This window comes from Patagioenas fasciata (assembly GCF_037038585.1).
Source record: "Patagioenas fasciata isolate bPatFas1 chromosome 19 unlocalized genomic scaffold, bPatFas1.hap1 SUPER_19_unloc_2, whole genome shotgun sequence".
Taxonomy (NCBI): domain Eukaryota; kingdom Metazoa; phylum Chordata; class Aves; order Columbiformes; family Columbidae; genus Patagioenas; species Patagioenas fasciata.
This window is the reverse complement of record NW_027288508.1, coordinates 251,654-278,765: the sequence shown is the minus strand read 5'-3', so window position 1 is coordinate 278,765 and position 27,112 is coordinate 251,654. Positions and strand designations below refer to the sequence as shown.

The following is a 27,112-nucleotide window of genomic DNA, read 5'->3' as shown; positions in this document are numbered from 1 at the left end:
GTCTCTCGGAGCACGAGCGAGATGCTGCCGCCGAGAGCCCTCCTCCCCGGGATGGAGACTCCGCTTGCCTTGCCGCCACGGGTGTGAGTAAAACGGCTCGCAGGATTGCGAGTATATTTATACTTTCCGTGCACATTTGCACCTGTAACTTCCCGTGCTTAATATAAGCATGTATAAAATTATTTGCTCGCATAAGCGCGAGTGTATTTATACTTTCCGTGCACATATGCACGAGTAACCTTCTGTGCACATTGGCACACGTATAAAATTATTTCCTCGCATAATCGCGAGTGTATTTTCCTCCCGTGCTTCCATATAAGCACGTGTAGTATTCCGTGCACATTTGCACGTGTAAGTAAATTAACCCTCGCAGGATTGCGAGTGTATTATAAATTTACCCTCGCGGAATCGCGAGCGTACACTTTCCGTACTCACTACGAGTACCTATATCCCTTTAAGAATAATCCCACACCGTGTTCAGGCAAGCGTGTACTCCTCTGGGCCTCAGGGGCGGTTCCGGCATTGTTTTGGGTGAAGCCACGTGCATGCACACTGTGGACCTCCTGTTGTACTAGTTGCTGCCCCTTCATAATTTTCCTCAACTGATACCCGAACCTATATTTAAGTCACTTTTGGAGTTCTAAAACCCTGTTTCTCACCGGTTTAATAAAAGTTGTTTTGGACCCTCTTGTCCCTTAAACTAATCTCGGGGTGCATTCCGTGACACGCTGGCTTTCTTCTTGCTTTGGATCAGCAGCTGCCCCTCCCTCTTGATGTCTTCCCGGGTGGGGACGTGCTCGTCATCTTCGTCATCAGATTTAGAGGATTCTGGAGGAGGGAACAGAGAGAAACGGGCTGGGGAGGGTCTGCAGGGCCACTTCTGCTGTGCCCATGTCACCAGGGAGAGCCAGCACGTTTTGGAGGGCTGGTGACATCACAGGGAGCTTTCCTGCCAAGCCCTGGCTCTTCCTGCCCAGCATCCCAGGCTGACCTGCAGGGCCTGGCAGTGCCGCTGCTGTGGCCCATCCCCAGCTGCTGGGGCTTCCCAGAAAGGTCTGGAGCCACGCGGTGCTGGATGCAGCTCCAGCTTCATTCAAAACAGGTGGCAAGCTCAGAAACTCAGTGGCTCCTCCAAGAGTATCCAATGGGAAGAGGCCACAGACAGACCCCAGCACTGGTTGTTCTTCACAACCAGGTGATTTCGAAGACAAGGCTCTCCCTCCTTGCCCCACAGCATCTTTTCTTGTTCCTTCTGTGGTTCGATGCTCACCACCCCGCCAGCTGCCTTCATGCTCCCACATCCCCACCTAAAAGCACCACCCATGCTCAAAGCCTTGGAGACAGCCCCAAGGTCTGGAGAGAACTCATGGGCTGGGCTCTGCTGGGACAGGGAGAGACAGGCGAGGATGGTCACAAATCCCAACAGGCAGGGGCAGGGACAGTCGCCGTGGGACACGTCCCCGCTAAGCTCTCCTACCGTCATCGCTGCTGTCTCTCTCCTCAAAGGAAACCACCACGTTCTGAGGATCACTCGACATTTTTTTCTCCAGAAAATCCCTGGCCTTCACAAAAATCTGTGAAAGACACTCTGGGTTAATTGCTGAAGGGGAGGTGGGTGTTACAACCCAAGGGATGCCCTTGATGTCCCCCTGGGGGACACTTGGGATGGGCCATCAGGAGGAGCCTGCTGCGGGTCCCCGAAGACCCCAGCAGGGATGGACATCCCACGTATCTCGTTGCTCTTATCCAGGATCTTGCACTCAGGGGGCAGGTGGGCCGCCCGCTGTGCCAGGTACTGCAGCTTCTGGCCCAGGTACTGGAGCTTCTCCTCCACCCCCCGGGACAGGAGAGAGTCATCCTGGAGACGGAGAGAACCACCTTGGTGGGCAAAATGAGCCACTTGGGGTGAATACCTGGCCAGGCACGGTGATGCCATGCAGATGGAAGAGGAGGCGGTCGATTCTGTTTTCAAATTCAAGGAGAAGCTCCTCGTTCTTCAGCAGCTGGGCTCGCGACCGGTCTCGCCGGGCCTCTTCGGACTGCCGTTTTGCCCTCAGCTCCTCCTCCAGCATCCTGCAGCCAAGCACAGTCACATCCATACAACTGCACAGGGGTGCAGAGACACCACAAATCCGTTGCAAAAGCTGCCCAAGTTGCAACCCACCACACCCCCTGCCATGAGTAGGGACATCGTCACCAGCTGAGGTTGCTCAGAGCCCCGTCCAGCCTGGCCTGGGATGTCTCCAGGGACGGGGCATCCACCACCTCTCTGGCCAACCTGGGCCAGGCTCTCACCACCCTAAGCGTAACAAGCGATAAGACAAACAGAAATGGCCTCAAGTTGCGCCGGGGGAAGTTGAGGTTGGATCTGGGGAACAATTTCTTCCCCAAAGGGCTGTCAGGCATTGGAACAGGCTGCCCAGGGCAGTGGTGGGGTCACCATCCCTGGAGGGTTGGACAGACGGAGATGAGGTTCTCAGGGACGTGGGTTAGTGCCAGGGCTGGGTTAACGGTTGGACTCAATGATCTTGAGGGTCTTTCCCAACCAAAATGAGTCTGTGATTCTATGACACGGCTGTCCCAAGGGACACACAGGGATGGTGACTCCACCACTGCCATGGGCAGCCTGTTCCAATGCCCGACAGCCCTTTTCAGGAAGAAATTGTCCCCTATATCCCACCTAAAACCTCCCCTGGTGCCAGTTGTTTCAGGGTCTTGGTCTGGTCTTTGCACTCTGGCCAACAGAGAAGCCACAAAACGTGTTGAAGACTTCTCTCTGACAAAGCTGGACTCCATTTTTCCATCTCAGTTTTTGGAGAATCCGGTCTGTGGCCTGTTTGCCAGACGCAAGGGAACACTGAGATGCTTTAGCTGCCTTGAAAGGAGGGGAAGAGCAACGACATGCAGCAACACAGGAATTTCAGGTCTCCTGAAACTGTTAAGTTGTGAGCAGAAGATAAAGGCCAACTGCTTTATCATGAGCATTCCCTGAATGTGTTCAGACACCGCATCCCAACTCCTCACCATGTCTGTGAGGCGAGGAGAAGACGTCACCCCACCAGCGAGCTCCTGCCCGGGAGACAACACTGGGTGCAATCGGACTGACTGCCGCTGTCTTAGCCTGGCCCGGGAGAGGCGCCCGTGGAAATGGATGTGACAAGTGGCAAAAAGGTACAGGAGCGAGTGGGAAGACACCAGAGGCAATGCCTGGGTTTCTAGAGTAAGAAAACACCAAAATACAACCAACCAGGAAGGCAGTGGCAGGGTCAGGAGCATCCCTCTGCCAAAGTGACCCCTGGGCCACACAGGACAGCCCTGCCTGGGACAGCCTGCCTGCACTGGGCAGGGGAGCTGCATGGGGCACAGTAGGGCACTGTCCCCACCCCATGGGGGCCATGGGGCAGTAGAGCCCATGTCGGGGCGTCCCCAAGATGGAGGTCATAAAATCATTGAATTATTTTGGCTGGAAGAGACCCTCAAGATCATGGAATCCAACCATAACCCACCCCTAGCACTAACCCATGTCCCTGAGAACCTCATCTCTGCATCTGTCCAACCCCTCCAATGATGGTGACGCCACCAGTGCGCAGGGGAGCACACACATTCCCAAACACTGGAAAAAGAAAGGTTGCACGGTGCCCTCCAATATAGGAAAATTAATAATGTAAGGAATAAATTAAGAAATGCAGGGGAGGGAAAGGGCTGATGCCATTGGGGTTTCATTAGGTGGCAGGTGGGGGGGGGTGACACAGCCCAGGGAAGGAAAGGAGAGATTTCCTCTTCTGCCCTGAGAGACCCTTATTCCTTCCACAACAACCACTGCCAAAGGCTTGACAGGAGCTCCAGCGCAGTTGTCTGCAGCCGCTGCCGATGAGAAACCTAAAATAGGACATGGGAGAATTTGCACGGGAGCGTTCACCACGCGGAAATCTCTCTGCCCTGGGAGGGCTGAGGTTGAGTGCGTTGGAGGTTTGTTTTTGTTTTCAAGGATGTGATCAAAATCACATGAAATGACACACAACGAAGGATAGGCACAGGCTGGGACTGACACCGGAGCCTCAGCACCGGGTTTTATCGCTCATGGAGAAAGGGAACCAGGCTAAATCAGCCAGCTGGAGGCCAAAACAAGCAGCTCCTTTGGCTGTTCTGGGACGGGAGATGCAGGCAGGGCCACCAGTGTGGGGTCTGTCCTGGAGCTGCAAGGGTGGGATGTGGGAGGAGGCAGCCAGAGCTGCTTCCACACAAGGAGGCACAAACATCTGCCATTTCCAGGTTGGTTTTAGGAGGGTTAATATATGTGTGGGTCAAAACTCACCATCACATCGCCTGGGTTGGCATTGCCAGCCACAGGTTGGGTTTTAGCATCGTTCTAAAATGCTGGAGGGCCTGAGGCAGCACTGGTGACAGAGGGACAGACCCCCTGGGGTCCATGTCTGTCTTGCGCTGGGGACCCCAGAGCTGGACTCAGTTCTCTGGGGGGCCCCAGGAGAGCAGAGCAGAGGGGGAAGCATCCCCTCCCTCCACCTGCTGGTGATGTGGCCCAGGACACACTTGGCTTTCTGGGCTGCAAGAGCACACTGCCAGCTTATGGCCCTTTTGTTACCCACCAGCCCTTCTCCACAGGGTTGCTGCCCATCCGTCTGACCCTCCCTCCCTCCCCCAGTCTGTGCTGGTACTGGGTATTGCCCTGACCCAGGTGCAGGACCTCGCACTTGGCCTGGATGAATTTCACAAGATTCACATGGACCCCCCAGCCTGTCCAGGTCCCTCTGGATGTCACCCCTTCCCTCCAGTGCATCGACTGCACCACTCAGCTTGGTGGAAAACCAAAAGTGAAGTGTCTTGGGTGATGCAGACATCAGAGAAAGGCATCTGGCTTTAGCTCTCTGCCAAGCACAGCTGGGGAAACCCTTTGAAATGCTTCAGCCACTTTAGCAGAGAAAAATAACACCCCCACACAGTTGCCAGGCTTTATCGCTTACAATTTCTAACTGTTGGTGGAAATCTTCATTCTCAATCACTTTAATCAGCACCTTGAGCTTCTCTTTCAGTTTCTTCCCCTCCCTTGCTGGAAGAATAAATCGCAGCCTCATGTGAGCACGTTTGATTTGCATGGTCTCCTTTAACGGTCTGATCACTTCCAGTGCCTACAAAGGTGTTAAAAACAAAGAGCATTTACACACCTGCTTGAAAACCATCACACAGACCAAAACCTCAAATCCTTCGCATCAGCTTCTGACACTTTTGTCAGCGCTGCAGGGAGTTTGCTCGAACGCTGCTTTGGTAGATTAACAAGGAAAGGCAGAGTTCTTGTTATTCGTGATCCCTCCAACGCTTAAAAAACCCGTCTGAAATCTTAAATAGCACTTATACTACAAACCAACATGTGGCTCAGATGCAAGGCCCGATTTATTACCTCAATCAAACTAAAGGACAAAACTTTTCTTTCTGTTCCAGGCGTATCACTGTTGCTGCTTTAATTAGTTTCTTTCTTTCTTTCTCCCTTCCCTGAATTGTTAGAAAACAAACTGCACGAGTTTCAGCAGCTGTTTGCATCCAGCATTCAACCACCGGCTGGATGAAGAATCACTCTGCAGAATTCAGCCCCCAGGGCTTTGCTGATCCCTCTGTGGCTGCAAACAGAGAAATTACACTTGAAGCCACCACCTCTGACCTGAAACCGATTTTGCAAGAAAACAGACCTGCTGCTTCGTGCTCTAGTTTGGTTTGACAGAGTAGTGAATGTCCTTCACGGCTCTTTCTATGACGATCACTGTGTACGGCCTCTTTGTTTTGGGATTCACGCATTTGTCAGCGACAATGGTCGCGATGTCTCTAAACATCTACTCCAGCTGCGTGTGCCGTTCTTTGTCCGATACCTGCAGCTCTCCTTCTGTTAAAATCTGGACAGTAAATAACTAAAAAAACCCAGTTAATAAATGTCATGGGTTTGACTACAGAGTGAAAAATCTAGTAACTCTGTTAAATTTAACAATTGCTTGAATGGTTTGGTCAGATGTGAAGTGGATAAAAAAATAACAGTATTAATAATGTACGTCATTATGACAGACAGCACGGAGAGATTTCAAAGAAAAAACTCACCACAGAAAAACTACAAAAAAAGATGCACAGATTTCCTTGAATTCACAACAAGCCCACAGTTCATATCCTACCAAGAAGGACTAAGAAATTAGATCTGTTCTTAACATTTCATTGGACTTCCCCAAGTGAGCAACTGTCCCCTTTGCATCCCCTGCAGCCTTAAAAATATACCTTAGGTGAGAAACTCTTCAGCACTGGTAATTCTTTTTTTTTCTGTGTCCACAGACATCAGTGTATAAAAGCTGTATATTCTACAGAGTATTCAGAACTCTTTTCAGCTAAATACATATAAAATATTCAAGACTTGGAGCACAAGTGTGATGGGAGCAGCTGAGGGACCTGGGGGGGTTCAGCTGGAGAACAGGAGCTGAGGGGAGACCTTCTGATCTCTGAACTGCCTGAAAGGAGCTTGGAGCCAGGGGGGGTCGGGCTCTGCTCCCCAGGAACAAGTGCCAGGAGCAGAGGAAACGGCCTCAAGTTGCCCCAGGGGAGGCTGAGGTTGGATCTTGGAACAATTTCTTCCCCAAAGGGCTGTGGGGCATTGGAACAGGCTGCCCAGGGCAGTGCTGGAGTCACCAGCCCTGGAGGGGAAAGTCTTCTCCAAGCTTTTATAAAGCTGCTAACCGCGAAGTGGTTGAAACCTACCATCTTACAGATTTCTGTTTGGTCATCCGTCACAAATGCTTTAACAAGATCATCTTTCTTTGCCACCTGGCCTTTGAAAATGTTGACAAACACTCTGTGTGTCTGCAGGACCTCATCAAAATCTTTCTCCCTAGAGATTAGGGCACGGTTAGAAAATTTGTGAAGTCAACAATATAAAAAAGAACATGAGTTTTTAGCAAGGAGGAACAACCTGTGCTGCCAACGAGCCTGGAAACTTCTACTCCTGAGATGTAACTCCCCAGGAAAGCGCAGGGCACTGCCCTGTGCCCAAGGGCGCTCCGCGTACCCGGATTCACACAGATCCCACCACCTTCCTGGGCTGGAGAGCCGCGTACCACAAAAGCTCCCCGGCTCCACAGCCAGGCCCCACCTGGGCCTCTCCCCTGCCACAGCTGGGTGCCCACACGGGGCTGCCCCACAAAACTGGGTCATAGAATCACAGAATGTGCTGACTTGGAAGGCACCTACACGGATCACAGAATAGTTTGGCTTGAAAGGGGCCTTCCCAGCTCCCCCAGTGCCACCAGGATCACGGAGTCCAACTCCCGTCCCTGCACAGGAAACCCCACAGGTCACCTCGTGTGCCTGAGGACATTGTCCAGTCTCTCCTTGAACACTGCCAGGCTTGGGGCCGTGACACATCCCTGGGAGCCTGTTCAGTGTCCAGCACGTCTGGGTGAAGAACCTTTTCCTCATGTCCCACTGACCCTCCCTGGCACATCTTCTGCCATTCCCCGGGCTCTGTCACTGTCACAGAGAAGAGCTCAGCCCTGCCCCTCCTGCTCCTGCTGAGGAACCTGCAGCCCATGAGCTCTGCCCTCAGTCTGCTCTGCTCCAGCTGAACAAACCCAGGGACTTCAGCCGCTGCTCATCCGGCTTCCCCTCCAAACCTTCACCAGCTTCGCAGCCTCCTCTGGACACGCTGCAGTAGCTTTGTCTCCTTTGTCCCCAGCCTTGCACACAGTGGATGCTCCAGGTGAGGCCGCCCCAGCGCAGAGTAGAGCGGGACAATCACCCCCTGCCCGCCTGGCCGTGCTGTGCTGGGTGCACCAGGACACGGGGCCCTCTTGGCTCCAGGGACACCGGTGGCTCACGTTCAACTTGCCGTCCACCAGAACCCCCGATCCCTCTCCATGGAGCTGCTCTCCAGCACCTTGTCCCCCAGTCTGTCTGTACAGCCGGGGTTGGCTCAGGTGCAGGATCCGGCACTTGCTCTTGTTGAACTTCATGTGCTTGGTGATTGCCCAGCTCTGCAATTTGTCCCGGTCCCTCTGCAGGGCCCCTCTGCTCTTCAGAGTGTCCAAGGGAGGTCCACACAAGCCCCCCCCAGCCGGGCCCCACACGGGCCTGCGCCCCACACGGGCCTGCGCCCCACACGGGCCTGCGCCCCACACGGGCCTGCGCCCCACACGGGTCGGCCGGCCGGCCTCCCTCCCGCCCTCGGGCAGGCCCCGGGCCGGCACTCACGCTCCGCTGCGCCATCCCATGGCCTTGTTGCGGTAACAGGCGATCCCGAAGCGCTTCCCGGCGCTTTCCCCCTGGTTGGTGGGGGTGAAGACGGACACGGCGCCGGCCGCCGCTGCGCCACGGCCGAGGGGCCGCCTCACGCTGCCTTCCCATTGGTGGCCGCCGCCCCCAGGAGCGCCAGCAAGAACCGTCCGGCGGGAAACGGTGGCCGGAAGGGGCGGGGGTCTGGGGAGCTTGCGGTGTATGGGGGGAGGAATAACCGTGAGGGGCGTGAACCTGTGAGGACTGTGGGGGGTGACCGTAGGGTTTGGGCTAAATAACTCTGAGGGCCAGTGGTAATAACGGGGCGGGGGAAGGGGTGTGTGTGAGGGGCGGAGTAATGACCATGAGAGGAGGGTGGGTGTGGGGGGTTGATAGCGGCGGGGTGAGTGATAACCCCGGAGGGGTGTGTGTGGGGTAATAACTGTGTGTGAAGGTAATAACTGGGCTGGGGGGGCGGGGGGTGTGAGGGAGGGAAGAGTAATAACCCTTGGGGGCAATAATTGTGGGGAGGGGAGAAGTGTGTGGGGGTAATAACTGGGGGGGCTGTGAGGGGTGGGTGTGGGTAATAACTATGGAGGGGGCAATAACTGTGTGTGTGAATAATAGCCATGGGGGGGTGGGTGATAGCTGTAGGGTGGGGGGTGATAACTGGGGGTGTAATGATGTTGAGGTGGGGAGAGTGTGTGTGTGTGGGGGTAATAACTGGGAGTGTGTGTGTGTGAGGGGGGAAGGGTAATAACCACGGGGCGGGAAAATGTGTGTGTGTGTGTGTGGGGGGGTGATATCTGGGGGTATGTGAAGGGGTAATAACTGGGGGGGGTGGTTCTGAGGCAGTTACTGGGGTGTGGGATGTGGGGGTCAGTGTGAGGGGTTTGTATGGGGGGTTAGAGGGGTGGGTGAACACGGGAGGGATGGGCTGGGGGTGCAGGATGGCGCGTGCTGGGGTGGGCACAGGGTGTGGGGTACTTGGGCTGCTGCAGGTTTCTGGAGCCCCCTGGAGGGGTAAAACCCACCCCTGTGGGCTGCCCACATAAACCAGTCGTGCTGGAGGCACAGGATGAGCTGCTGAACGGGCCTGGGAGCCCCTCGGCTCTTTTCTTTTTTGGGGTTCAGTATTAATTGTGGAGGGGTGAGGGGGAAAGAAGCTTTTTTAGCATTAGTAACAGCCCAGGGGAAAAATAAGTTAGCAAAGCTTCCAGCCTCTTGGAAATGCTCGGTTTCTGAGCTCGTCTCACGTCTGCAGAAACAAGATCCAAGAGGACTGTGGATAACAGCAGGAGGGTGTCATCTGCGTTCCTCAGTCCATCAGTGTTGCAAACAAACCTTATTTAAACTCTTAAATGCTTTTTTTTTTTCTGAGCTAGGTAGTGTCGGTGACTGCACAGGTGCACTCCTGGCTGCAGCGTTATGTACCCTGAATTTTTAAGTTGGTTCAGAACAGTGTGGGTTGTTCTGAACCAACCGTCACCCACATGATAGAATTCTGAAAAAGTACTTTGAAGGTTTCCAGGTTTTAGTCTGGCCTTGAAACTCTGGGTCGAAGCTGTTGTTGTAACCAGTGTGGTGTCTCATGTACACAAGCAAGGGCTGTGTTCGGCAGCAGCCTCTGTGGCAGTGATTTCTCCCCTGACATGGAGCTTTTTAGCTCCAGAGATCTGCCTGTGTCAGGTCCGCGCAAAACTAAGGCCAGCGAACGTTTTGCAAGGACTCTTTACTTTCAGGCACTTGCACAGCACAAAAGTATTTTCTGCCTTTCCTTAGAACAGAACCTGTATGATTATTTTTCTTGTGTGCTTACACTGAATTCATCCTGTAGGAATCTGCTTTCGCTAAATCTGTTATTTATTCCAGATCTAGATGTCTCAATGGATACGTGGAACTTCTTCTATACTTCCCTGGTGTCCTTATGGCTGCACAGACTTTACGTTGATTCTGTTGTTGCTGTTGGTGAGGCGTGGAATGACCTTACAACCCTTGAGGTTATAAGGAAGGTATGTATTTAGGTACGATGCCGGACACACGGGGAATCATTTCACCTAATACGTGTGTAAAATTACAGTAGCTGTGAGCTTGGTTAAATGCAGTAAAGCGTTACATATTCACGGAAGTTTTAGGAACACCTGTACATATTCATAACCTGTCCCCGAGAAGGCGGTTCTTATTGCAATGAGTTCAGGAGACCATTTCCAGAGTCTCCGGCTCCTCCTGGTTGCAGCTGCGCAGTGATCGTGACCCCGGGTCCTCTTCTCTGTACCCGATCACCTTTGGTCCAGTGTGATGAGTTGGTTGGGTCTCAGACTGCTGAGTTGGTTAAAACTGTGTCCAAGTTTCTGTAATCTAGTTCACCCAAGGATGCACCCGAGGATTGTGATCTTTGCAAGGCGTCAGTGAAGTCCTGTTTTTCGTACAATAAGTTACACAGAGTTAAGCAAGGCTAGGCAATAGTGATGTGGGTTAAAGGGTTAGCTCTCTAAGTGTCTTTAGTGATGTGGGGTAGGGTTAGTTCCTTAAGTGTCAAGTGTTAATTAGTTAATTGTCAGTTCCCTGTATCATTCCCCCCTTTGCTAAGAGGTTAGTAAATTCTTTTACTAATGTGATGATTGTCTATGTTTTCTCTGGCCGCAGGTAAGAAGGCTACTTCTACCTGAGAAAACCCATCTCTATCCTTCAACAGATTTTTAATGTTAATGCAAAAGTCAGGCTCCTGGTGTTTGTCTTCTGCGCTGCTGAGCTCTTTGGGGGCAGCTGACAGCCATGTGGCTGGTGCTCCGGCAGGAATGGCATCTTCTGGGCTGCGACGGGAGCTTGCGTTCTTTGGCGTGGTGACCCCGCTCACTGCAGCTGTAGCATTTGTCTTCTCTTTCGGGTTTCTTCTTGCTGAGGTAGGAAGTGCCGTTTGGGTTGGTCACCCAGAAGGACCAAAGGGACCAAAAGGTTACCCAGAAGGTCCAGAAGGACCAAAACATGTCAGGGTGGACATAACCTAATTTCTTTGATAGAATTTCAGAAAGGTTTTGGTTAATTACTACAAATGTAAAGCTTTCTTCTGCGGAAGTGGGCAATGTAATATATACACTCTGATGGTTTTGATTCCAAAGCACCAATTTAAAGCGTTCCCCCATGGTTTTATTCAGATCTTGCTCATGGCAATTTTCGTCCCATCCGTGTGCTAGGGTTATGACCGTAAGAAACGGCATTTTCCAGGTTGCGCCTGGGTTACCCTTCGTGGTGCTTTGCAGACTTTCTTCACTCTAGAATGATGGATTCGGGCATTCCGTTCTTTAATCTTGGTAGCAGTGAAGGATGCCAGGAGGACTTGAAATGGGCTTCCTGTTGTGATTCCAAAGTCCTTTTCTGCAAGAGACTTCACAGACACATAATCGCCCAATTGGATGTTATGTACTGGCCCATCCAGACCCCTACTCCAAGTTCCAAACACTCTTCCCAATTTTGTTAAGTTGTTTACGCAATATAACCATATAAAAAGTCATAATTTCATCCCCTTCTTGTGCAGACATCCCCTTCTGTACACTATAGGGTCTCCCATCCAGGATTTCAAAAGGATTTAACCCTTATTTGCCCTTGTCCTTGTTCATATGCAAGAGGGACAAAGGTGAAGATTGAGACCAAGCCAAATTTGCCTCCTGCCCCAGATTTACAATTTGTTGTTCAATTAGATGACTCACTTCATCTTTTTTTTTTTCTTTCTACCTGGCCACTGGAGGAAGAATGATAAGGTGTATGTAGTTGCCAGTCTATTCTCAAGTGCTGACTGATTTGCTGTACAATTTTTGATTTAAAATGTGGCCCTTTATCAGAGGATATATCAGCTGGAACACCAAGCCTTGGTATTGTTTCTTGTGCTCATGTTTTAGTTACCTCCCGAGCTTTTGCTGTTCTGGTAGGGAGTGCTTCTGGCCAACCTGAAAAGGTATCAGTTAGTACCAACCAATATCAGCACCCCCCTTTTCTTGGGAGTTCCGAAAAATCAATTTACCATTATTGCCCAGGTCCGTTTCCTTTCCCAATTTGACCCATTTCTAGCTTAGGTATATTCTTAGGATTAGTCTGGAGGCAAAGAGCGCGTTGCTGTGTCACCTGTCTTACAGTAGTGTACCAATTTGTAGTTACTATTTTTGATCAAATGTTCGTATAATGTTTCTGCTACTAAAGGGCAAACTAAATAGGAGGTAACAATAAGTTTTCTCTTGTGGGGCGTGAGCCCACCCTTCCTCATGATATGATTCCTCTAAATCTATACTAAGTTTCTGGTCTTCCTTAGTATATTCTGGCTTACCTTCTGAAATAACCTGCCCGTCGGGGACTAGGGCACTTTCCACTTTTACCTTTTGCTTAGGCACCAGTTTTGCCTCCCTGTCCACCAGCTCATTTCCTTTTTTCCAATTCCGAGCTCGCTTTCTGGTGCGCCTGGATATGCATGATTGCCACCTTCTTAGGAAGTTGAGCTGCCGATATTTCTCCTGCACGTTTGATATGTGTGCCTTGAGAGTTCAAGAGTCCTTCTTCTTTCCAAATTGTTCCGTGCACGACCCTGAAAGCATACTTAGAGTCCATATAAACGTTCACAGTTTTACCTTCGGCTAGTTCCAGAGCACAGGTAAGGGCGATTATTTCTGCCTTTTGTGCTGAAGTACTTTCAGACAGAGGTCCAGATTCCATCACTTCATGGCTAGTAGTTATAGCATAACCAGCGTGCCTTTCACCGTTCAGGATATTGCTGCTTTCGTCCGTAAGGCAGTTCTCAGTGTTCTCCATAATCCTATGTCCTTTAGATCTGCTTGGCTGGATTATGTTGTTTCAATGGTTTCCAGGCAATTATGATGAACTGGTTTTCCAATGTTGTCACTGAGGAAAGAAGCTGGCTTGACAGTGTTAGTGAGGATGATTTAGCTTGATATTTGAGAAATCTTTGTGGGGAAAGCCAACGTCCCCCTTTTTCTTTTAGAACTGTAGGCACCGTGTGGGATACCAGCACAACCATTTTCTGACCCCTGGTAAATTTCCGGGCCTCCTGTATGTTCAGTACCGCTGCAGCAACTGCCCGCGGGCATCCCGGCCACCCTTTTGCAGTTGCATCTAATTGTCTGGAGAAATAGGCCGCTGCTCGTCGGTACGGGCCAAGATCCTGTGCCAGTGTACCCAAGGCTATTCCCTGCTTCTCGTGAGAGAATAGAAAAAATGGTTTACTCACACCTGGGAGTCCTAGAGCAGGCGCTGTCAAAGCCTTACCAAGTTCTTCAAAGGCTCGTGTAGCTCCTTTATTCCATTGCAGGTGTTCCTGATCTGTGGCTGCTGGCACATACAGTGGCTTGACAAACAATCCATAATTATAAATCCACAACCGGCACCACTCTGTCATGCCCAAGAAGGGTCCGTAATTCTTTTACAGTTTGAGGCTTTGATGTTTGGCATACGGCCTCCTTTCGAGCCTGGCCCAGGGTCCTCTGCCCTACGCTGATTTCATAGCCCAAATGAGTTACTCATGAGTTGCTGTATCATCTGGGCTGTCTTCTGTGATACCTGGTATCCTTGGAGCCCCCAAAGTTCAATAAGCTTACAGTTCAGGTTATGCATGTCTTCTGTGTCCTGGTAGCGATCATCCACATATTGTTGCATCTGTCCTTCATCAGATGGGGCTTCCCAAGATTCAAGATCTTTAGCGAGCTGATTTCCTAGTACTGTTGGGCTGTTTTTAAATCCTTGTGGCAACACCATCCAGGTGAGCTGGGTTTTACATAAATATTGTCTGGCTGGCTTCACGGAGAGAGAGGCAAAAAGGCATCTTTCAAATCTAAAACAGTAAGCCAAATCAAATTAGAGTTAATACAGTCAGAAAGGTGTTTGCTACCACTGGGTAGAGGTCCTTTATTATTCTGTTTATAACCTGACTTGTATTAATTTCTCTATTACTGGCCAAATTCCTTCTCCCAAAAAGGTTGGAAGGAATTGGACATATATAGAAATTTATCAATACCTACTTGTTTACCCAATTTGTATTTCAAAGGTTCACAAAAATATGCCCGTTCACTTTGGCCAGTGACTCCCTTTACCTACTATGTAATTGTTACTTGTTGTCAATCCACCAAAAATTCCACTTGTTTCTGTTCATTCCAGGTTCCCATCAGTCTTTTTCAAAACTTGCTACTGTCTGTTTCTCTCTCTGCCTACTTCCTCTGTACCTTCCCCAACGTTCATTTTCCCAACATATATACTGACTTCTCTCTAAAGGCTTTCAAAGCCTTCCAACCTCTTCAGTTCCATACTTACTTATCCTTTCAAGAATCTTCCTTGTCCCTGTTACTGAATACTCTCCAAGCTTCATCTAACAACCTTTCCAAATTTCTACTTTCTGTTGCCCTCAGTTTCTACAACTTCTCCAGGGGAGAAGGTCAATTCCCTGTATCATTGGGATCAGCATTTGGATCATCGTTCAGTTCCTCACCACCAAAACCAGAAAGAAGGCAAGGGAAGATGGAAGTGCTTTTGTCCAAGAAGGCCCCGAAATCTGCGTGTGGAGGCGAGTGGCTGCCGGGTGACGGTCCCCACTGGTGCAGTGACACGTGCTGCCCCACTGTGGGCCCCCCCGTGGGTCACTGCGGAGCCCAGGTGTGGTCGTGTAGGAAACGATCACCTTGCCAATAGAACAGGCCCAGGCAGGATCTCTCAGCAAAGCACATTTTGTTAATGATTTTGCAAGACCGGGTGTTCTCCCTAAAGGCAGGCACGCATAATAGGGCAAAAAGCCCCCGTTTATATCCCCCCAAACCCTGGGTGCAATTTCCCTCCCCTGTTGCCCACTGGTCGGTTCTTCAGGGTTTACAGAGCACCCGACACCTGCCTCAGTTTACGTATTTCATTCATCTAATCCGAACAACACCCTTTCCCTTATTGATCTATTTAAAAATGGGTTCCTGGCTCTTTGGCCGTCCTTCCCTCTAGATTAACTTGTAAATACAGGTGTCAGTTTGCATTCTGGGATTAGTTTGAAGAGATTTTGTTTTACATTCAGGATTCACAGTCTGATGTGTCTCGGTCCCTTCCCTCGCTGGGGTCAGGTGCCAGCTCCCCAGTTTTGTGAAAACAACGTTTCTTCCTTGAACGTTCCTTACAGTTCAGTGCACCTGAGGGTTATAATCCGCAGCCTGGACGGTCTCATGTTTGTGGGTGACTCGGTGCCCTCGTTGCTCTGATGTTGGAGCAGCTCTCTGCTGAACGCTTCTCCCGTCGTTACTGAGAGATCGTGTCAGCCTGGGTTGCTCTGTCACTGCAAATCAATCACTCTACTTGTGCTGGAGTTCTCGGGTTCCTCTTTCCATTGATGTTACTGATGAGGTTGGGCTGGTTTTAGGACGGGAGTGGGATTAGGCTGTTCAGGATGGTAAAAGCTCCTTGCGCAGGTGAGCAAAGTTCTGCTGCGCGAGTTGGGAGGTTCCTGCGTTCAGCTGGATCCGGCTGCGTGTGACCTGAGTTTATTGGAGCGTGGCCTAGTTCAGAGACGTGGTTGTGTCTTTCTCTGGGTGTGAGAAGCTAAAATGCTTTGATAGCCTCATTTAATTAGTGCTGAGAGTCTGTTCACAGGATAGGTGTTTTAAGTGGTTTTGGGAGAATGGGGTTAACATCACTTTGAAAAGGGATTGAATGAGAAGTGGTGCTTGTTTCTTAGGGTGAAAAATCCAATGGGAATCCAGCTTCTTCTGAAGGAATAGAAGACAAACTCGTAAATGGATCAGCCACCCTGGAGGCAAAGTAAAGATTTTCTATGGGTCTCAGACTGGCACAGCAAAGGTATCAGTTACTTTTTTTTTTCCCCACCTACGTGAAGTAATTTGAAATATTGAGACTCAAGTCTGTTGCTTGCCTTAGAAGTATTGCACAGTGTAAACATCAGAAAGTTCATTAGCTCATGAGAAGTCATTGCCCAACATGAAAGATAACGTAAAATTATGTAAAAATAACATTTTTTTCTACTTGCTTTAAATGGCGCATGCAGTAGAGACATTGATGATGAAGTTTAAAGTTTACTCTTGCCGTACCCGTAGTTGTGAGCGGGTCTTCTCAGAGACAAGTACTGGTTTAGGTGCTTTTGAAAAAAATGGTGTGTGTAAATGTGAAATCATTAGTCATTAAAATTCATGTCACTCTCTTCTTGCAGCCAATATACTTGATTTTTTTTTTTCTTAACATGAGGAATTCTAGGTCCAGTGTCCAGTTCTCGGATGTCTTTGTTCTTTCTGTTGTGGGAGGTGTCTTGTGACTGGGCGTGTGGGGGTTGTTTGGTCGCTACCATGCTTGGGTTGAAGCAATTGATAAATTCCTATTTTTTTTTTTTTTTGGAGGTTTGCCAGAGGTCTGGCTGAAGCCGTTATTTCACTTTGTTTGCCTGTGGAAGTCATCAGCATGGGAGATTATGATCCAGAGGAGGTAAGTACCTTATAAATATGACTAATAAAGAAAAGCTTTTCCTTGTGTTGCGAAGGCTCTTTTCCCCTTGTATTTCTCTCCTATTATTCTGGAAATTCCCATGCTGTGTGTTAAAAATCGCTTCCCTTCTGTATAAGTGTAGCCCATCAACCCTCAGCAGAAAACACCTAAATTTTGAATATTCCTAGGAGAGGATTGCCTAGAGTATTTTGATGGTGACAGTGACTTGGTATGAGCTGGTTCTGTAACTCAGGTGTGAGTTCAGTGAGAGCGGTTGCACCAGGTCCCTCTGTTCTGTCTCTGTATCCCCAGGGAAGGGTTCAAAGCCAGAACAAGCAGATGGTGACAATTTGCAGCCTTCACAGGCTCATAAGCTAAAAACTCCTTGCTGGTCATATTTAGATGGAGTAATCCTTGAGGCATTTTTCTTCTGTGAATATTGATAGTTGTTTTTTTGAATCAGTGAGAAACTTGATTGCTGCAAGAGTCTGCTCAAGAAGCTGTCGATTGGGGTGGGGAAGGGAGATGTTCTGTTCTCTTGTACCACCTCTGTGAAGCAGCAGACAGACAGTTTGATCTCTCCTGGCTAATTTAAGGCGTCTCTGCAGGGGGGATGGCCGTTCGCCACTGTTGGGGTTATCACCTGCAGCATCCCACACCAAAATCCCACTTAGAAAAAACCTCATCTTTTAACTTCTTCCAACTCCCCATGTGTTCCAGTTGTCTTACTAATGGGAAGCGTTCTGAGAAATGCACCGATCTCTTCTATTCTCTTGATATTATTAGACAACCGGCAGGAACGTTTGTGTGTTCTTGGTAGCTACGTACACTGACGGGCAGCCAACCGAGAGTGCAGCGTGGTTCTGCAAGGGGTTAGAAGAGGCAGCGCGTGACTTTCGCTTTGGGAAAACGTATCTGAAAGGCCTGAGATACGCTGTGTTTGGCTTGGGAAATGCGGTTTATGTCGATCATTACAACACTGTAAGTATCTGCTCTGCACCTTTCTGAAGTTTCTGCTCCGCTGAAAGGCTGAGCTTCCCAAAATGCTCCAAAACTGAATGATAACTGGTAGCTTGTGTGAGATTTGCAGCCTTTGTGTGGACTGGGTTTAGGGCACAGGCAGTGCAGTTTTGAAGCAAGTGTGCTGCCCCTTGAAATGGGAAAGGAGGTTGTTAGCCAATCTTGCAGCCTGAGAAAATGCTGATTCCCTTTCCATCAGTGTTCAGTCTTGCATAAAAATACAAATACAGCACAAACTAAGTGCCTGCAAGCAACACAGAGCTGGAGAGAGGCTGATGGTTCAGGTATTTGGCTGGGTTCTATTTGCAGTGCTTCCATTTTGCTGTGTGAACGCTTTAGTAATTTAATCTGTTCAGGTAGGTGTCAGGAACTAAAATGCAGATAGAAGCACTTTTCATATTAGTGTCTCCTGTGGTGATTAGTAGGTACAGCCTAACACGTTCTTATTTGTTTCTGCAGTTGCTTGTAGCTGCTTGAAACAGTTCCTGCTGGGCTCAAAGTTTGGGTGGTGGGTTTTTTGTGTGGTTTTCTTTTTCCCAGGAAGTACATTTAAATCTTTCTTCAGCCTTAGAGGGAGGCTCAAGCTGCTGTTCTCATAGGAAAGATGACTGGGGGAAAAAAAGGCACTCAACCAAAACCAAAATGGGCCCAAACAAACAAAACAACCAAAAAAAAAAACCAAACTAAAACCAAGAGCAGCAAAAACCCCAAACAAACCCCCAGTGTGACTCCACAGATATTCCTTCAGTGTCCTCTTATTTTATGGGTACAAAAATATTGATTGTCTTTTAGACTTCCCTGCTGCTGTAAAGTCAGCACAGACCTGTGCTCTGGTGGGTTGTTCACCATCGTTAGTTTTAACCGCTCCTTGATTTGCCAAATGATTTATTGGGAGCGATAGCTGGATATGAGGCTGGGCTGTGGTGGGCGCTGGAGGAACCCAGATGTCCTTTCGTGGGGAGAGTAGATGGGTGTGAGGGGAAAGCCCAGGGTCCCGTTGCTCTGGCCCTGGCAGGGGAGCTGGGACCGGGAAACTGGTTCTTCTGTGACACAACCTGTTCTCGAGTCCCATCCTGTGGTTTTATTTGGATTTTTCTTTTCTGCTTGCTTTGCAGCCCAAACGTGAACTGCGTGCGCTCTTGTGTCTTCCCAACCTCCCCGTGGGGACCCTTTGAGGGGATTTTGTCTTGCTGGTCTTTTTCTTGGGTGCAGTGTCCAAGAGCAGTTGGAAGATGGTTTTTGGAGGTGGCTGGTTAGTTCTGTTTTCTTAGGATTGTTCTGGCGGATGGTGATGGGTTTTAAATCTAAAATCTCTTGGCAAAAGTTTGGCCTCAAACTTCAGGTAAGGGCAGAGAACTCATCAGTCAAGTGTGATACAGATGATAGTGATGTCCTCACACTATCTATGGAGTATCTCTCATTTATTTTATGTGGATAGTGGTGATACACTTCAATAATCATTGTAGATTCTGTTCTCCAAATAAGGAAATATGTGACATCTTCATAGGTCTTCCGAATTCTTCTGTGGGCAATCTAACAGCACAGGTGCGTGACACAGCTGCTGTTAATGGACAAAATGGCCTGAGAAGATGATCTGCCAGTGTCTATTAGTTTCAGAATGCTTTTATTATAGCAATAGGTATTTTTCATTCAAATTAGTTGCTAAAAGAGTAACAGTTCCTCCAGAATCTAATTCAAGAATTGAAGGGAGCAGCCTGGGATGGCGAAGCCAATGTAGGAATTAGTGAATCTACTTGGGCTGAGGGACGGATGTCTCTTCTCCATCTCACCTGGGTGAGAGGAGCTCTCAAGAACTTGCAGGTAGATTTGGGGGAGGGATTGAAATGGGATGAGCTGCCGTGTGGTCGATACCCATGGCCTCACTTCCGTAAGACACGGTTTGCCGTGGTTGCCACTAGTGGAGGTCACCAATGTGAGATCTTCATGGCAGATGTTTTGCGACAGGCTCAGCAAGCGTTCTGACTTACCACGGGGCTTATTGTGAAAGGTCCAGGATTTTGGTTTTTCTTCAGTACTAGCTGATGGAGGTGAAAGTATCATCTAGATCTTTTACTTAGGTGACACATCTTACCGTCTTTGGTGGAGCAATTTGAATCCCAGAATGTCCAGTAAGAGGAAGATTGATGTGGAAGGAAGGCGATTTATTGATAGATGGGAAAGCAAATACATGTTTGTGTTTCAGGGAGGAAAAGCCAGTATGTCTTTTGTGTTACGAGACAGAGTCGGCGATAAAGGAGCACGATGCACATAACAAACACAAGCCCTGTGGGCCAAATCCTCAAATTACATTCGGCCCTTTGAATGCAACTGCGGGGCTGCTGTGGCCTCCGGTGAAAATGTTCGACACCCCATCATAGGCTTAGTTTGACAAGAAATTATGCGCTTATGTATTGGAAATTTTTGTTATTCCTGTTGTCCCCTGCTGCAAAGCAGAAGGGGCTCTTGGATTAAAATGGGCATCTGGGTTTAGGCAAAAAGCCAGATCCTAACAATCTTTTAGCTCTTTTCTACTCAGCTGTTGAGGTTGGTATTTCTTACAGCTCCTGGCATTCCCAGCCCTGAACTCTGCCAGTCTCGTTTTCTTGACACCAGGTTCGGCTTGGCTTGCCTGCTGAAGCAGCTGCATTTTTCACTGACCTTAGCAGGCTTTTACTACGTGTTAAAAATGTCCAAGGTGTTCTTAGTTTCCTGTATGACGAGAAGGATCTGAAGCAGCATCACGGAAAGACCAAGCTTTCCATCCATTTTGCGACTGCAGTATTTTTGCGTGTCAAGTAGAGCCCTGTAATATCCCCTCTCATGTTCTCACTCCTGCTTTCAGTTCACGGAAGCAAACCCTTCCACAAATCTCAAGCCTTTTATACTTTTCAACAGCGCTTTCTTTTCTTTTAAGGGAAAGAGGAAGCCTAAAGAATAGCTCTTGGTGGCCTTTCAAGGGTTTCTCAAAGACTGAGCAGCCCTAGGAATGAAACTGGAGTTTTCTCCTGTCGCACTTGGGCAAACTGAAAAATTCCGCTGCCCGGATTCCACTTCTATTCTGGTATAAAACGCTGAAATAATTTGAACAGGTTCCTTTCACCAACAGTGACATTTTCTCGCTTTAGTCAGAACATTCTTTTGGGTGGTGGCTCAAGTGCAGCAATTGTGTTCCAGCCAATGCTCCTGAAGTCGGTGGTGATGGATTTGCCGCTGTGTCTGACCTTCAGCTCCGGCACACTCCTGTAAAACAGCGGGAAACTGGGACGTTTTTTCCCCCTGTAAAGATCTCCTGCTGTGAAGCTCCCTTTTCTGCACCGAAATGTTTCAGCTTTAACAGACAATCATTGCTTCCAACCCCAGGGCTTTTGTGGAGGTTGCTTGGTAGACCCACACTGATTTGCCAGCTGTGTATTTCCCTCCTCAGAAGAAAAGCCCTCTGGAGGTCGTTGAGGAGTTTGTGAAGCACAATGTGACATCAGATGGGCTATAACCGAGCTCATGGTGGCTGCATTTTTGGAGGAGGATGGCTGAGTCTTTCTTGTGACTTCTGGGCATTTTTCAACCACTGCTCTACTTCATTCCTTTGTAATTATGCCTTTTTGTGTATGCTTTCCAAGCCTTTTCTTGCAATGAGTTTTTGGTGGTGTAGAGATCTGTGCCAGAAGGTGTCTTTGGGTTTTCTTCTGGACTTTTTGCCATGTTGGGATGCTCAGCAACCTGGTCCAGTGGAAGGTGTCCCTGCCCATGGCTGGGGGGTGGACACTAGGTGATTTTTAAGGTCCCTTCCATCCCAAACCACTTCATGAGGGACCTGGGGGGGTTCAGCTGGAGAACAGGAGCTGAGGGGAGACCTTCTGATCTCTGAACTGCCTGAAAGGAGCTTGGAGCCAGGGGGGTCGGGCTCTGCTCCCCAGGAACAAGCGCCAGGAGCAGAGGAAACGGCCTCAAGTTGCACCGGGGAGGCTGAGGTTGGATGTGGGGAACAATTTCTTCCCCAAAGGGCTGTGGGGCATTGGAGCAGGCTGCCCAGGGCAGTGCTGGAGTCACCATCCCTGGAGGGGTTTAAAAGGTGTTTAAATGAGGTTCTCAGGGACATGGGGCAGTGCCAGGCGTGGGTTATGGTTGGACTCCCTGATCTTGAGGGGCTTTTCCAACCAAAATGATTCTATGACTATTGACCTGCTGCAGGTGAAATGGGTTTTCAGCTGCTGGATTTTCCATATGCACTGCAGCTGCCTGTCTTCTCAGATCTCTACTGAGGAGGAAGACTTAAAGGTTAATTTTGACACTCATCTCAAGTCTCACATCATGCACACCTTAAGCTTGATGTAAAGCAGAACTGAAGCTTTCTCTGCTTGTTGTTTCTTTTTTAGACCCTGTGGTTGGGGTGTTACAGCCTCTGTGTGGCTGTGAGCTGTGCTGGTCATTTGATTTGGTGCAGGGAGACAGGAATTCCATACCCACGCTCCTCTCTACTGGTTGCATGTCAGCACAGCTTACTAATCCTCCAGCCAGGACTAGCTGTACGCTTTCTGCTTTAAACCACGTTTGCAGATTCTTAGTCACGCAAGACTGAATGTAGAACTGCAGGGACCAGTGACTGGGTAGGATAAACGTTACCTTCTATTAGCAGGTACCACCTGTGCCATTGGAGACGTATGAAGTGATAGTCTGGATCTACTGTTGGCAAAATGTTTTTAATACAAATGTCATGCCTCACCGTTCTTGTCTCGTGTGCACAAAGTTGCAGATAAGGCGGCTGCAATTCTTTTTCTTTTTCTGGATCTCTTCTTTTAGGCTTTTGACACTTGTAGATTCTGCCAATGTTTCCGACCGCTGCAGCTCCCCCAAGATCTCTGAGGAAGAGTCCGAGGAGCCTGTTTGTTCTCTGTGCATCACTTTGGCAAGAAATGCTGCAGTTCAGCCACTTTCCTGGGAACTGGGTATCGTTGTGTTTGCCTGGTTGTGACTGACACATTTTGGCCCCGTGCCAGCCGGCACGTGCGGAGCCAGCATCCAAACAGACTCAGAAAATTGGGGGTATTTGTAAAAAATGTGGCTTGACTCTGCACTGGAGCCCTTCCCCCTCATTCCTGGAAGTGCTACAGCCCTGATAGATGCCAAACAGATGCAGATTTAGCACGTGGCAGCTTTTTTGGAGGGCAGGAAAAGCAGATAATTCGTTGGTGTGGTTCCCTGCAAGGCAGCGATTGTGCAGCGTTGAGCTCCTGAGGCTGCTGCATCGGGAGCCAAGGGGAGACAAAACCCGCTTTAGTTACTGCAACATCGCTAAGTCCTAATTCTCCCTAGAAAAATAGACTGAAAAGATCCATTATTGCTCTCAGCTGGTCTTGCTGCGTTTGTAGTGTCTCTTTAGCTTAATTGTCTGTATAGAAATGTGCGAGTGACCAAATGTTTTAATCAATTAGAGCAAGTGTGGGGACTGGGGGTTTCTGGCACTGCTATGGCGCACTCACCAGGCAAACCTGATTTGATTGTGTTTTCTGGCTGAGTGTCTAAAGCCCAATCAATTATTGCAGAGAGATGGAACAGCTAAATAAGACTTAAATTAATAGGGTTTATTATTTTTGCGCCTGAGGAGGCGGCAAACCAGACAGAGTGAGATATCCTGTAAAGAAATTGGTTCATATTTCTTCTTCTGTAACTTTCTGGTGTTTATACCTGTACTTGGATGTTCAGCTCTAACTTACAGGCAACAGCTGAAGTTCTGTTCGGATGAGCTGAATAAGTGTGTGGCCAAAAGCCAGCAATCACAGTAAGCCCTGCAAAATGAAGAGATGAGTAACAGGAGGGCTAATTAAAGAGGTCTTTTAAAAAAAAATGAAGAAGAAACTGAAAACATAGATTAAAACAAAAGTTTCTTCTCATTAAGTAACTTGACTCAAGGGCCTAAATTCTTCAGGGAAATATAAATTTTATGATATTAAAGGAGTGGACACTGCAGGTTTGTGAAACTCAGGACCTGAGCCTGAAAGTTCAGAGTCTCTGTCCATCTCCAGCCACCAGTCCTTGTTCTGCTGAGTTAATAATCTCTTCTCCCAGTGTTTCAATCTGCTTATTTTTTGTTTCCAGAATTAATACATTGTGACCCAAGCTTCCTTGTTTCCTTCCGATTAGATTATTTGCTGGTTTCTTGACCTTTGGGCCTGCCTGTCTTCCAGGAGCTCTTGAAATAACCCTCTAGATGGGGTGAGGGACAGGACATGAGAGAATACACCTAATTCATGCCCCTGTGAATGGTAAAAGTGAAGTCTTGGTGCCTTTCTGTGCTGCTCTGCCAGCACTGTAACAACCTGAGGCTTTTCTAGGAGGAAATGTGAAGGTGGTCGGTGGGGTGAGATGGGTGCGGACCCTGGTGAGCGGCTCAGCCGGGTGTGTATGTGTGTGGGTTTAACCATCCAAGTGAAAACATTGCATTTAGATTAAATATCTCTGACCTGTCCTCTCCCTACTCCTGTCTGGGCTCTTCCTTGTTAGCCCTTTTGGATGTCCTTTGTTAGTTTTATCTGATTTTCTGCCTTGACCTTTCTGATTATGACCCTGTCTTCTTGTGCTTTTCCTTTTATTTTCAGCTGGAGGATCACAAGGGTACAGAAGAGCCTGTGATTCTGCCAGATTGGTTTCTTGTTACGCTTGCGATCTTCGCTTTATTATTGGCACCGTTTGCACTGAACAGGGTTTGAAAAACTGCCAGTTGTCCTGAACTCCTTTGCCCTTCAACTCTCCTCCTCTGGGATCTCACCTGTGGTTCAGGGAGGTCTCATTTCTTGAGTTTTCATGTTCATTGTTCTTCTTCTCCTTTCGTGGTCACCACCACCAGCATCTCCCCACCTTCTTGGTCCCCAGCAGGTATCCACGTCAATCACTACATCACTGGAGTCAATGATACTTTATACCTGTGCTGCATTTTCCCTCAAAGTTTCTTCCAAGACTCCACAGCACTAAGCATTGCTCAAGGAACAGAGCAACCATTATAGGAGGGGATAAAGCAAAAGCTGATAAAAATAATACCCAGGGGAGTGGGGAGGGGGATGCGCTGCATCTCTACTAAAAATGAAATATTCTGCGGGCAGCTGGGACAAGTCTCTAATAAAATACGGGCTTACGATCGTGAGACTTCTCTAATAAAAATCTTTGTGGTGTGGGGGGTTTTGAGTGAGATTTTTTGCTTATTTTTGGAAGGGCAGGAATATTGTGCACAGTTATGTGGGACTATGGTGGGTCTGTGGATTCCCTGACGGAGGGCATGGGAACAAAAATTAGCCTTGAAGATATGAAGGCCTACCCATGAGAAAGATGGGAGTGATGGAGTATCCGGAGATGTTAAGGATGTACCCGGGAGGGAGAAGGGAGTAAAAGAGTAACATTGATGACAGCAAAAATAGCCAAAGAGATGTTACTGCTGTAACTTGTAACCAATAGTGAAGAGACACTTGAATTGGTAAAACTGTATAAAAATGCACTTGTGGCAATAAATGGCATCTGCTGCTTTTATCCTCAGAGAACTTGGTCTATGCCATTTGTCCGTCTCAACCGTGACACAGGAGGCTCCATGTGAACATGAGCAGAAACTTGTTTGCTGGGAGGTGCCAGAGCCTGGCCCAGGCTGCCCAGAGCGGGTGTGGAGTCTCCTTCTCTGAGACATCCAAAGCCGCCTGGACCCACCTGTGTGATCTGCTCTGTGACCCTGTGTGAGCAGGGCTGGGCTGGGGATCTGCAGAGCTCCTGCAGCCCAACCACTCTGATTCTGTGACTCCCAAGAGGACCACGTGGTGATCAGGCTGCTGGGGTGGATGGAGTCCATCCTGGGGCTGGCTCCAGGGAAGGGACCGGGGCAGCTGTGGTGCACGAGGAGGAACGATACAGGTTCCCAGGTGTGGTGGATGCACTTGACCCCCTCCAGCCAGCCCAGCGGCAGTTTGGTTCAGACTCCAGAGGAGGGAAAGGCCTGGGCTGCAGCCAGGCCAAGAGCTCCTTCCAGGAGACCCACAGGGAAGCAGAACAGCAGCTGAACACCAATGGGTTGTGGGTGCAGGGGGTCTTGTGCAGACCTTTCCCACTGTCTGCAATTTGACTATGAGCCAACAACTTTATTTTATAAATATGACAGCCTGGATGAGCCTACTTTGAGCTCGCTCTGCTGAATAACCAGCCGTATGGCCATGGTTTTACTGCTCACAGCTCAGTGGATGAGCCCAATTTATGTTTCATAGCAATCATTTAGCTTAAGCAAATGCATACTAGAAATAACGAATTATCTGGAAGTATAAGGTTGCATGATTTTTAATATACTTGCTGCTTCATGTTACTTAGGAAGCTAAAATCTTTGCTGTAAAAGAAAACTTTGTAACTAATCTTTGCTAAAATCTGGAGCTGTAAAGTTCTGCTCATATTTACCAAAAGCACCTACAAACTACACTGAAGACTTGCAAGATAAGGTCTGGTTCACACTTTGCTGGGAAGAACGGAACTGACTGGGGAAAAAAATAACAATGCAAGGCTAACGTGGAGGCATCACAGACGTCTGCAGAACGGGGCCTGTTTGGCACTTTGCTGAGAAGAAAAGGATTTATTCACACAAACAGCACCCGGAAGGCTATGGACCATAAACAGTGTCTACAGCTGAACTAAACAAAGGCACACGTGATATCAGTGAAAAGACCCAGTGAGAAGCCAGAAGACCCCAAAAGGAAATATTACTCTTATTGTTATCAAATAATTTTGAGATCAATGCTAAAATAATTTTGAGGTGCAGTGCTAAAATGGAGATATTGTCTTGAATAAGTAACTGTGATCCAACTGCATATTTGAACTTGGTACTTGGTTGTCATATCTGAGCTCAGTATTTTAGTTGGCATATATATATATATATGTATTTCGTACCAAAAGAATTTTGTTTGGGGAGATAATTACGAAATGGGAACCGGTTCCGCTGCTAAAATACCACCTTGCTCCCCCTTAGGATGCATCCTTACGCATTAGAGTAACTTTTGGGGAAATATTCTGATAAAAGAAACTTGAAACGATACTGTACTCAAATGTGGCTTAAATGTGGAATTCTGGGTTTTAGTGCTGTATTGCAATTAATGTTGTTCTGCAGAACTTTGGAAAAAATGGGATGAAGTATGGTACTCTAAGGTAATTTACTCTTATTGTTATCTAATAATTTTTAGACCAGGAAAGAATTTAAATTGTTAAACTCTGATTCCGATTGGGGGGAAAAAAAAATCCACAAAAACCCCCCACAAAACCAAAACCAAAACAAACCCGAAATGCTATGATGGATGGGAACTTGATATTGTATGAGGTTGTATTTAAAAGTTGCTGGAATGTGAACTGATTTGGATCTAGG

The 27,112-nt window shown here is 48.4% G+C and overlaps 1 protein-coding gene across 11 annotated transcripts; it reads left to right on the top strand.

The window, feature by feature from the left end:
- The first annotated feature begins 8,342 nt into the window (after nucleotides 1-8,342).
- On the top strand, nucleotides 8,343-25,359 carry LOC139826673 (S-adenosyl-L-methionine-dependent tRNA 4-demethylwyosine synthase TYW1-like). Of its 11 annotated transcripts, XR_011736831.1 has the most exons (8): nucleotides 8,505-8,570; nucleotides 10,129-10,268; nucleotides 14,661-14,815; nucleotides 15,962-16,083; nucleotides 16,635-16,719; nucleotides 17,506-17,700; nucleotides 18,855-18,991; nucleotides 22,537-23,858. XR_011736831.1 is itself a non-coding variant. In XM_071803055.1 (7 exons), the coding sequence occupies exons 4-7, from the start codon at nucleotides 16,058-16,060 to the stop codon at nucleotides 22,597-22,599; spliced, it is 369 nt and encodes a 122-aa protein (XP_071659156.1). In that variant the 5' UTR covers nucleotides 8,343-8,439; nucleotides 10,129-10,268; nucleotides 14,661-14,815; nucleotides 15,962-16,057; the 3' UTR covers nucleotides 22,600-23,858. The 11 variants fall into 11 exon arrangements, 10 of the variants coding, with proteins under 10 accessions (XP_071659156.1, XP_071659157.1, XP_071659163.1 ...); XM_071803055.1 differs by lacking the exons at nucleotides 8,505-8,570; nucleotides 18,855-18,991 and adding an exon at nucleotides 8,343-8,439; XM_071803056.1 differs by lacking the exon at nucleotides 18,855-18,991 and having other exon boundaries at nucleotides 8,463-8,513.
- The last annotated feature ends 1,753 nt before the right edge of the window (nucleotides 25,360-27,112 follow it).